The sequence below is a fragment of the Pholis gunnellus genome, assembly GCF_910591455.1.
Source record: "Pholis gunnellus genome assembly, chromosome: 11".
NCBI classification, from domain to species: domain Eukaryota; kingdom Metazoa; phylum Chordata; class Actinopteri; order Perciformes; family Pholidae; genus Pholis; species Pholis gunnellus.
The window spans coordinates 10,836,980-10,849,322 of NC_136538.1; the positions used below are offsets into that span (position 1 = coordinate 10,836,980).

General features: G+C 40.1%; 1 protein-coding gene across 30 annotated transcripts in view; it reads right to left on the reverse strand.

The window, feature by feature from the left end:
- Window positions 1–12,343, reverse strand: part of LOC306702891 (neurexin-1a) — a gene marked incomplete at both ends in the record, with an annotated part of 228,884 nt that overhangs the window by 110,104 nt on the left and 106,437 nt on the right. For 25 of the 30 annotated variants that reach the window (XM_079168634.1, XM_079168637.1, XM_079168631.1 and 22 more), the window contains 5 exons: window positions 2,964–3,083; window positions 6,857–7,030; window positions 7,774–7,964; window positions 9,182–9,563; window positions 10,302–10,424. In XM_079168634.1, the coding sequence (XP_079024760.1) occupies window positions 2,964–3,083; window positions 6,857–7,030; window positions 7,774–7,964; window positions 9,182–9,563; window positions 10,302–10,424 (990 nt within the window). Of the gene's footprint in view, window positions 1–2,963; window positions 3,107–5,571; window positions 5,599–6,852; window positions 7,031–7,773; window positions 7,965–9,181; window positions 9,564–10,301; window positions 10,470–12,343 lie in introns of all 30 variants that reach the window. The other 5 variants (XM_079168621.1, XM_079168618.1, XM_079168625.1 and 2 more) reach the window with 3 other exon arrangements.

Consider the following 12,343-nt stretch of genomic DNA (forward strand, 5'->3'; position numbering starts at 1 on the left):
ATCAACCCGGGCCCCTCTGACTGTGAGGCGACAGTGCTAACCACTCGACCACAGTGCGATGCCTAAAGGCATGATGTCATTCTCTAATTTTGACATGTGAATTTTTCCTTTTACTTAACATCTTTGATTTGATGGTTTTAAGTCTTAAAATAGATTCCTCTTGAAAACTGTGTTTAAAAATTAATTATAATAAATTAACTACAAGTCACACACAGTTTTTCTTTTTTTGTTGAGATAGGGTGCACTACGCAACACTAAGACAACACTCAATTTAGAGGACAACGGCACACAAGTATCAATACAGTATTCTGCTCAAAATGATTTATATTTTGAATTTACATGAGCTGCATTGTGCTATCAGACATAATATTAGTTCCCTTATGATTTGTGAGTGGCGGCTGTACAATGCATCCCGGCTATGAATGTGACGGGTCCAGGGGCTGAGGGATGGAGTTGTTCTCCTTGTGAGAGGGCAGACCACCCACTAGAGAAATATGAGGTAATGCATCAAGCTCACCGTTTAAGTTTCTCAGAGAGCCATTGCTCTCTTGTAAATTGCCTGCACCTCAGCTTATGCAAATATATCTGGTAAAAAGGGATATTTTCCTCAGAGACGCTTCTCTCGTTCCTTTGCTGCTCCCCCTTCTCCTCTATTCCCATGACAATCCATCAACACAGATAAAACCCCACCATCTCCAGCTTCACTTTTTCCAGAGTGAGGATGTCTTGCGTCACCATTCCGAGGACTACTTCAGTTCACCCTTGGTGAAAGAGGTTCTTGGAAAGTATGTTTTTTTTGTGGCTACATATTGCATCCCTTGGGACTGCACATTGATCCGTCGTATTGTTTTGTCAGGTCAGTAGGAAGAATGAGACTAGCTGCAGTAACTAGACTCAGCAGGTGGAGCGCTTTTGCTCAGATATAATATGCGTGTGCGTGTCCTGTGAGCCCCTCTGCTCCTGCTGCTGGAAATGAGCTGCACCGGCCGGCTCAGGATGAATATGTATAAAAGGAAGAAAGTTCCAAACTGCTTTTCTTCTCTCTTTAAAAACGCACACGGAAGGTTCACAAGGAGTTCGCCTTCAAAAATATCCCTCAACAACTCCAGCCCCACTCCTGTGTTAATCCAAACATGGTCTGAGGAATGAAAGGGGAGAGAAAAAACGGGCCGAGGAGCGCTAGGATCAGGACGGGCTACACTCGACTCACATCTCATGGACAGAAGAATCCTTTTAGCGTTATCATAGGGAGCAGATATGTTCAGCGTGCGAGGCTGCATGGGAATCTATTAACACTTTCTGTTGATAACAAAAGACGGGGTCCTACCAAGCTGGTAGAAGTGACACAGAATGCATTAACATTTATGGTGCTCTCTCCTCTCTCTTTTGTGTCATCTCCAGAGTGCCCACTCTGTTCTTTTCTCCTTAATGCAGTTCAGCACATTGCCCATTCACCCCTCACTGTGTGAACCGCTGCAGAAGAAAATAATGACCAAAAAAAAAAAATCCCCTGTGCCTGTTTTGCATAAGGAAGTAGCCCATTTTCTAAAAAAGGAGCAGAAGACATTACCCTAGTTCTCTCAAAAGCTAAGCATTAATGAGCACAGAGTCCCTTAAACAAAACGCCTGTTTACTGTCTTTTAGAGAGATTAATATCATAGAACTTTTAAATTGCATAATGTGGTTCAAAGTAAGTTAAATCTTTATGGTGCGTTTGAGGTTTTAATTTTCGAGGCGGCAGTGCTAGCCACTCAACCACAGTGCATGATGTCGTCCTCTATTTTTTTCTAAAGATAACTCTTTTGATATGTGATCTGAAGATTAACTTAACATTTTAAAAGATAAACGGTGTTTTCCAAGGAAAGGCTTGACAGTCGCTATCGGTTGTTGATTTGATCGTTTTAATTGTTAAAATAGTTAAGTGTTTCCTCACAATAATGAACACATTACAAACTTTAAATTAACTGCAAGTCAGATTGGGTGCACTACAACACTCCATTTAGAGGCAGACAAATGTCAATACACAACATTCTGCTCAATATGATTTACATTTTGAATTTACATGAGCTGCATTGCGCTATCAGACATAATATTATTTCCCTTATGATTTGTGACTGACGGCTGTACAATGCATCCCGGCTATGAAGGTCACGGGGCCAGGGGCTGAGGGATGGAGTTGTTCTCCTTGTGAGAGGGCAGACCACCCACTAGAGAAATATTAAGTAATGCAGCAAGTTCACCATTTAATAAGGTGTGTTTGAGGTTTTCATTTGTATTGGTCCACAGCATGCTATCTGGTAAAATTGAAATAATTTATAAGGCCATTTCTGGTGATTTTATTTGCTTGATAGACTTGTTTTAGATGTTTTATTTAGCAGAACACAATGTTTGTTGCTCCCTCTAGTGGTTCATCTCTCAAACTTTAATGAGCTTTCACTGAACTGTCAGCCAGATGTCACAGCCCTAAACGACTCTGCCCTGCAGAGTTGCGACAGCTCTCGACACCCTCAGTGAAGACAATGTATATTCAAGCAGAGCTACTGAAGTTGGTTGAAGATTCATCCTAATTGACCGAGTAACAGGACACAGCACAGTTTAGGGACTTTACTTCGTTCAATTGGAGAGTTGACAAAGCCAGTTTGTCTTATTGCTGGCAAACATCGTGCTTCGTGAGGACACAAATATAGCACACAGGCAGGAAACAATAATGAGCTGGAACACAAATGCTGTGTGAAAGCATAGGATAAAAATGGCCACGCTGTTGATGATAACACCCACCTTTAAACGTCTGACACCAAGATTCTCCTGGACGTGTTGAATTAGCTCCAGAGATGGACTGAATTGTACATCCAATGCTGTGAGTTGCATGTGAAGTATGTTTTCTATGTACTTGTTACTCATTTAACATAAAAATATGAACAAAAAACTATTTTTGAGTTAAAAACCGGGAAGTGGAAGCCTACCGTCATTACAGAGCGGTCCTCCAAATGTCGTCATGCTGCAGTCACAGCTGAAGCCCTCCCACTGCTGAAGACACACACCCTGGTTGGCACACGAGTCCTCTTGGCACGTCGTGCTGGGGCCTGAATATGGAGACAAATGGCAACTTGGTGAGCAGACTTTTACAATAACTGGCAGCAAATTCTGCAGATTGACCCTGCAGTGAAATTAAATGTCACGCCGAACACACAGACAATAGGCTTCTGCAAATGGAAGCATACACAGAACAAACATACATATGCTGTGCAAACACTACAACCGTGTATTCAGCCATATTTTGTATTCTTTCTATAAAAACTGCTTCAAATTCACAGGTTGTAGCCAACTGCCTGCACAACACCCTCAATGAATTAAACAGTTTTCAGGAAACACACGCAACAAAAATGTACAAAAACAGCATTTGTTTTAATAACTTCAATTTTAGGATTTAACTGTCATTAATGATTTCCATATTTTGTTTAACATTTCATATTTCAGACCAGCATAATATTAAATGAAATGTTGCGATTTAGGTTACAGCCCCTATTTACATCCAACTTTTGTACAATACAGTAGCATGTATTTAAACTAAGATAAAAGAGAACTCCGTTAATCCAGAAGGAAATTCTTGTGCCAGAGATTGATCAAAAATTACAATAAGAATAATTAAAAAAAACAATAATGTATTTATAAACAATGGAGATATAAAAAGAAAGTGTGATGGATGTAATACTAACATCAGTGCAAAACAATTTCCAATAACAGATACAGTATACTAGTATCTAGATTTGATATTGTTACACCACAAATGTGTAATATAGTACACACTGTAATGCAGTTCACCTTTCCTTCTCCAACGTGTCCCTGACCACCTGAGCAGATGGTTAGTTCAATCAGAGGACGCATGTTACTACCAGCTGTGAATGGGGTCATAGAACAATGATGCTCAGTTTGTAAACAGTAGGCGCCGGAGTTATCAATGTGCTTTTAAATAGCAATGTAATAGTGCTTCCAGATGCGTTTGAGGTCAAAGTTTTTGTGCCTTTCCATCATTCCAACCACGTATCAGTCAGTCAGTCATTCTGTCAGTCTGGGCCAAAGTGCAGCAAGTGATACCGAGCTGTTTCAGTTAATGGAGAAATGTTAGTGGAATGGCACTGGTTAGTATGGATGATTGTTGTTATTATGTATTTGTATATTTAAACTTATATTATTTTAATTATGGGATTATTTTGGTTTCAACAATTCTGGCCACCATTATTTGTCAATTTATGCCACATGAACATCATATAATCTGAATAATGACAAACTACTGCTTGCATGCATGCAGCATTCCCCTTCACAGCCATAATCATACAAAGAGAACACATCTACCTGTTTGATAGTTGCGGTATTGCAATAATGAAGTGCATATTGATTCTTTTGTATCTTTATTTACTCTTGTGATATTTCAAAATGAGTTGCTCAGCTATTGGATACAGACATATATTCGAAACTCTCTAAAAATGATCTTTTCTGAATGATTGTAGCCACGATAACTTGCTGCTCAGCCTCAGAGTTGCTATAGAAACTGCTTAATAGTTTTAAGTGTTGGCTGTAGCTCACTCAAGGTTAAAAATGTAATAACATGCTGTACAGTGTGCTTTTTGCAGCAAGAAAAACAGCAGTTTGATTGACGATGTTTCTGAAAAACCTTGAAATTCATGTTAATTTAAATAGCATCTAACCGTATGATATGCTTGAGATTCCACGTCTTACAAAAGTCTTTCATATTGTTTATACCCAATGTGTCACAAATGTAATGGGGCCTAATTCTTCTTGACATGGCGAGGGAGTCGAGTAAACAATGAGATGTGTTTTGGCATACTTATAAATATGTCTCGTGAATATAAGACATCATCATTTCAAATGATTAAGATACAGAATTATACTATTGTTTTACATAATTATGTAATTTAAATATATGTAGTAACTATAATGTAGTTATATTGCTCTTTATTTATCAATATACCTCTGAATTTACTTAAATGACTGGCCGCTGGTGCTTTGTTATGAAGCCTACTTTAAACTGTTAAATCTTAAAAGGCTGCTGCTTGATATAGTTCCTACTATATCTATAGAGTGCCAGAGATTACAGGAATATGGCATGAGTAAACATGGGACTTAGAACAACAATGATTAATGTCATGTAAAACATGAAAATGACTGAGGTTTGAGTTAACACCTTGATTATATTAAATGGAAAACTCATGCAGGAGAAAACATTATTCAGAGTATAATGTCATGCAAACGTATTTCTTATAAGTGTGTCAACAATAAAAGACAAAAGAAAATACAACACACAATATGCGAGTGCAAATCAAAACGTGATCCCCATAGACTTTGATACAAGATGGTAATGGTGCTTGTATTCCTATGGGACTGGAGCCCATTCCATACAGCAGGTGGGTGAATTCAAATTAGGCAGATATCTTGTTGAGGGAGTGGAAAGTGTGGAGGTAGGGACTGTGAAGACGTGGGGGGGCAGAGGCATTGCAGATGCAAAGGGAGGAAGGACATCAGACTCTGTATCAAACACACAAAGCTATCTACCTTGCAAGTCAGCTTTCATCAATGCAACTTTTGTCAGCAAAAATAATAGGAAAGGAAAAGGCAAAGTATACCAGCTGTTAGTAAAGGATCAAGGCGTCAGAGATGGAGCAACAGAAACACAGACTGTTGAAGCAGGAGAGACAAGAGTGAGGAATGAGGCCGATGTCAGTCCTCAGAAAGAGCCAGAGGGGACAAATTGTATTGTATCATGCAGACCGGATTAATCTAAACTGTAATAGCCACTACTCTCAACATCAGCAATATGGAGAAAAAACATGCAATTGAAAAAGTCTTTATTATGGGAGGTAGATATGGTCTGTCCATTATATTTGGTAGAATTTAAAAGAATAGAAATCTACGTATTTTCTCTCATTTATATCCTGAAATGATCCCTGCCGTAGTAAAATACAATATACTAGCAGCGAATGTATGCTACCTTTTGACACCTGTAGTACAGTTCAATTAATGTGTTTTAATAGAAGCCATTTTCCAGTGAGAGCGACCATTGAGGCTATGTGGCACAAAACGAAAACAGCGAGCTTGACGGACCCACGGAGGCCGCTACATTAGATTACATTTGTAATGGAACATGAGAAGATCAGAAGTTGCGTACTCAATACGACAACAGTGGATGAATTGTGAAATCAAACTAAGTGAGTGAAGTTGAAAAATAAATCTAATATTGTCTCTGGATGTGGTGCAAGACATTAGACTGGGCAAATGATATTCATGCATGCAACAAAGGCTTCATACATAATTCAAAAGGATTGCTTCCGGCACACTCTTAGATCCAGCAAGTATGCATAGAGCAAAACAGAATGGGGCTAAAATGGGAAATAACACTGGCAGTACAAATATGGCAGAGAGAATAATCAGATTATGGCTAAGTGAAACAGAAATGATTGCCTGTGGAGGAGTGTCAGAGCTTGATGCATTCTAACAGAATACTAACACACTTTATGGATGTTAAATTATGTGTCACAGGTTGGCAATGTGGCTGTGCTTCACAGTGTTTGTGTGTCCTTGTCGGACAAGCGTTAAAATGAGAGGACTGAGCAACATTACAGCGCTGCATTGTGCCGCGATGCACCTTTAGGATAGTTTTGTGATAATGAGGGGAAACCAGAGTAATTGTGAGATCTTATCAGTGAAATCGGGTTTAAATGAGACAATACGATTCAAACCTGAGCTTCAGTAGTGTACTCCAAAGACAAAAAAAAAAAAAGTTGGAAAGTAACAAACCTGCAGACAACACGTTTCCTTAGCGGGCTGAGAGACTACTCACCTTCACACCCTCTCTCTATCTGTCCCACACAGTCCAGAGCATCTGACATCAAGTCTGGGAGCCGGCTGTTCAGATCCACCGACGCCAGACAACCTTGAAAGCCCTCCTTGGCATGCACCAGTTTGGGAAGCTCCTTGAACATCTCCTTCGCCACCCCACCAATATAAAGATTACCTGTGCAGAAATATGACAATACTGACCCCTAGTGGACACCAAACACGATACCAAGCAAAGCAACGAGCACATCTCTTCAGACAGCATTGTAATTTGGATCGCACTGAATTTTCCTGACTTAAAGAAACCTTGTGTTATCCATCATTAATGATGACGGTTGTTCGATACGGTAACGTTTTTTATCGAAATGAAAGATTGCAGGAAGTTAATCATCACTTTTCCTAATTGTGTCAAATGTCATTAAATTGTACAATGATAAAATATCAATACTGTTTTGTTTTTTTACATACAAGCCAGAAATGTGTCACCGGCTTCATTAACAATTTCTAGAAACAATAATTACAACATTCTTTAAGGTTGCACATTCATTTCGCCAATATCTTTTCAGTTACAAAACTGTTCATCTTGTTTTAATACTTCTAAATCCCTTTAATAAAATGTTGGTCTGCAAAAGCACAAATTGTCCTTCCTATGAACTCCCTGATCCGCACGCACAGCGATGTAGTGTTGGCTACTGAACAGATGGGGGTTGAGTTTTCTGCTCAAGGGTACCTCAGTGGTGGTAATGAGTGAGAGCCCGGCACTTTTTTTTTTTTTCCTCCACGCCTGCAGGGTTTATCCTGCTGGTGCAACCTTTCAGTCACAGACCTGCTTCTCTCACCTCTAGGCCACTGCTGCCCCAATTTAATGGAATCTGCAATATATATATATTATACATATATAAATTCACAATGCCTACGCACCCTTCAGGTCCAGGTTCTTGGCTCCCGTGGTCGTCTGCGTGGTGATCTTGGTATCAATCTTGACAGTGTGGAGGTTGTTGGTGTCCCTGGAGATTATGACATTGTGCCAGTGGTTGTCGTTCAGGGGCTTGTTTGAGTTGCCTTTGATTAAGTGGGCTCCATTTCCCAGGTCAGACACATAGTGCAGGTAACTGGAACCAGATGTTTAACAACATGAGTCGATGCAACCACGGACAGGAGTGGAAGGACATGAAAACATGGGACGATACAAAAGGCTTTATAGGTGTCTGCATGTATGTATTAAAGTCCAGTATATTTACAGAGCTTTTGCTTAATAACAGATGAAATGCACGAGATTTTAACAAGAACAATAAAATCTGGAAGTAGAAAAATAAAAAAGTTTCATAAACCTCTGAAAACTGGAGCAAGAGTGTTTGTTTGTTGTTGTGTGCCTGCGTGTTCAAATGTGCAGATATGAGTATCAGAAAGTGCAGCTGTCTGAAAAGGAGCTGAATAATTGGCAGGTTGCAGCATTAACAAAAGGTTGTGGGCTGTGCTGAACAAATTGGTCTTAAACTATTTGGTTTACAGGCAATTTCTGATTTGCATGCTCATTTTAATTAAAATGTATGACTTTAATGTTTAGCACATTGAATAATACCTTAACTTCAGGCATTACTTAAAAGAAGGTCATTCTATAGCTGCATTTTCAGCAAAAAGAAATGTGCCCTTGTGTGGTTGATTCCCTTTCATGTCGGGTATTTGTTGTGCCTTCATGAAGATTAAAAAGAACAGTAATAGCCCACAGCTCTTTCAGTAAATATTCTGGCATAGAGGTGATAAGAAAAGAATTTGAATTCTCATGGTAATGGCATCAGAGCTGTCAGGAATTGTATTCTGTTCGGAAACTGTCATGTTGAATGAACAGCTGCATTATAAAACCATAATCCATTCATATGGAGATGCCCACATCAATAAACATCTTTCTATACCACTATAAAACTAATTAAACACAGTTGAAATGGTCTTTACTCCTGGTGGCAGGTAAGACCGCCCTACAAATGAAGTAATGTGTGTGCAAGTAAAAGAGCTGTGTAGTTACTGTAGCATGAACCAAAACAAGAGAGCCACCCACACAAATTCAAACTTAATAAAAAAAAAATCCCCTAAAAACATATCACAGTACTAGAAATATTGTTGTTCGACAAAGTTCTCTCTCAAAGTGATGACTCATGCACCAGAAATGCTGTCAAAAGTAGTTAAAAAGGAACAAATATCTTGTGTTTTGCCACTTAAGGGTCTACAAAAGCCCAGGTAAAGGAAATTGAAGATGTACAAAAGTGAATGTGAATAGATCTACTGTAAATGTATGGGAGAACAGCCGGGAGAAGTTTTTGCATCCACTTACCCTTTGACCAGCTCCACCACGATGAAGTCATTCCCATCCCCGCTGTTGAACAGGATGAGGCCGTCGGAGGAGGTGGTTTTGAACTGAAAGAAAAGGTGCATGGAGTAGTAGGCCTGCAGGGTAGTGAGGGTCACATAGCTGGAGCGCGACTTGAAGGTGACCGGGTCAGCGATGATGTTCTTGAAGCCGATCATGGCATTGAGCTCACAGTAATCAATGTCACCGTTTTTACAGAGGTCTATGTAGGCCATGCCGTTGAAAGAGAGGCTCTGGAGGTGGCCGATGAAGTTGGACGGCACCATGGACATGAAGCGCTTTTCAGTCACAATGCCCGTCTCAATGTTATGGAACTCCAGTTGGGTGTGATCACCTGCCATTTGACCTTTGATCAGCAGAGGGAGGGAGAGAGGATGTTATTGGGGGTATGAGACGATTAAAGGAGCAATGATTTACAATCAAAAGGTCAACTACAAATCCTCTAAATAACGACAGGTACACCATATGACGTCAAATAAATATAATACTAATTCAGGACAAATGCTAGAAAGAAATAGAATTTGAATTGAAAATTATTTGATTTAAGCTGTGCAGGCGTTAATATAATGCATTTTCTGACCAAATCGTTTCAAACAAATGTTTTCTCTTGTTTAAGTTTAAGTCAAGTCTTGAGGGTGTACATTGAGCAATACATGTTCAGCAAACACCAAATATCTAAAAATTAACTTTTTCCCCACAGCCTGTCTGCATAGTTTTGTAGTAAAATGAACAGTTATATTAACTTAAAATTCCGCACATTGTAGCTTTTCGTTGAATTTTGCAGCCATATTTAGCGTTCCCTTATAGGCCATGTGTTGACATTGTTTGATGAATTTTAAACAGCATCAAAATGGATATTTTGTCTAAAATGGATATGAGTGTATCCAAACTGCAAAATCAAATGCATCAAGGCATGCATGAAGGCTCACACCAGAGGAGCAATACATCTAACCTGTCACAGCACAATATAGTACAGATTAATTGTGTCTTACCTAGAATCTGAGAGCCCAACAAATCTAATGGCTAATTTAAGTTTATAGGAGAAACAAAAAGGATTCGGTCAGAAGAGCAGGATGAGAAGTACCTTCCACAGACTGCAGATCATCTACGGTCAGTTTCAAACTCTTGCCCCTCCTGAACACACGTACTGTGTGCCACTCATTATCGTTCAGATTCTGACCCGCAAAAATAGTTTCTGGGCCTTTGCCTGCAGGACAGTCCAAACAACGGTTAACACACATGCATGCATACACTACAAAGCACAAATATCATAGACAGGCTGAGAGATAGAGAGGGGGAGATCGAAAGAAGGACAAAGTGGATGAGTTCAGTAGTTTGACAGAGGCAGAAAACATTAAGGTAAACATAGTTAATGGGGCATAAAAGCACATCGTTCTGACTTGCATTTCCTGTCCTGATCGCCCCATTAGATAGGGCATCAAATCTCTGAATTCTCCCTGAACACCATTTTTCTCAAACCGAAAGGAGGGAGGCAGTAATCAGGATGTCACGTCATTATTACCGACAACATTAACACTGACTGTTTTGCTGTAAATGTATAGTGTTAATTAAAGAAACGGGGTGAATAGATGTTTCATTATATTCTTGTGATATCTCCCTGTTCCTATGATGCCACTTGGTGGCAGCATATAACAACCAAAAGGCTGTGACGGAGAGCACAGCACTGAACAACTGGGCATCACTCTCCATCTTGTTTACCTTCAACAGCGCAACCCAGTATTTAATTTCTCTGATGTCCACCACATGACATGAAATAGTAGCTGGGAAACAAATACTTGCATAATGGAAGCAGTGTCCTTGGTGGTGAAAAAGAACCCATTAAAAGACAGAATAGACAAGTCTTTGTCCCTGGAAATCCAGTATTACAAAAAAAACAGGAAATACAGAATGTGATTTGTATTAGCACCCTTGAAAATAAATGGGTGTTTTGGAAAAAGGAGCCGGTGACTGATGTCGTCAGTAACACTAAAGAAACTACACAAACTCTATTAAATGTAATGCCCCCTCATTAAACCCATACATAATTCAACTGATTAATATTTAACTAATAACAATACTTCATATCTCTAAATCATCCCTTCACTGACTGCTAAAACCAGCATATTAATATTGCATTAGGTGTGTCACTGCTAGTGGGCAGTAATGGAGATGTCACACAGAATCAAGGTGCCAAAAAACCTCACAGAGAGATGATCAAATTTAGCATCGCAGATAAATCAGAGCGACTGCACCAAATCTGTGTGATCTCATGAACAGAGAGAAAAAAAAAATGGAAAAAGATTCCAACATTGGTCCAATATGGACAACACATTGTTTTTTTATGCAGCCTCTGTCTTAAGAGCATCCTTGAATTGCCATATAGCCGTTGTTCCCCTGCTGTGAATACAGAACCAAAACAGGCCAATGACAACAAGCCACTGTGACAGTACTAAAATCCCCAGGCTCCGCATACCTTGTCCACTGTGGGGAGTATTTCAGATGGGTACCATCTTCATTCCCCTGCACCCATTTGTGACTATTTATTTCCTCCTTTTCTGCAATCTGCAAAGCCCCGATGCAATGTGTATGCAAATCAGAGGGTGCCAAAGTACTAGGACACACTCAATCTCAGAGGCACAGTTCCGCTTTGTAAGCACTAAACACCGGGGCAGGATTGAAACCAGACGACTGGTGAGGGATTAAGGAGGAGAGATATGAAATAATGGGATGGAGTTGGACTTGAAAGCATGCTTGATCTTTGCCTTCCATCATCCTGTCCCGCTCTCCAAGGAGAAAAGAAAGGGGGAAAGAGGTCAATCGTATTAAGGTGCACAACATTCACTACAGTGGGGCCTGGGTTTATGCCTGCAGTGCAGTCTGTGGTCCAAACCGCCAGCTGCTGGCCAGACATTAAGGTCCTTCAGTCCACTGTCTGCCGCGTCCAACCCTCTCTAGTGCCTCACTGATGGTGATCTATCTGCAGTGATGGATCCGCAGTGATCTCTCCCTGCCTCATTGACTTCAGGCCCAAGGGAACAGTGGAGAACTGTGGCATGGGGCAGCATGAGAAGATGCGATTATCCAGTCAATCAGCTCTAGCTGGCTGGATGACAGGCCAGATACTGG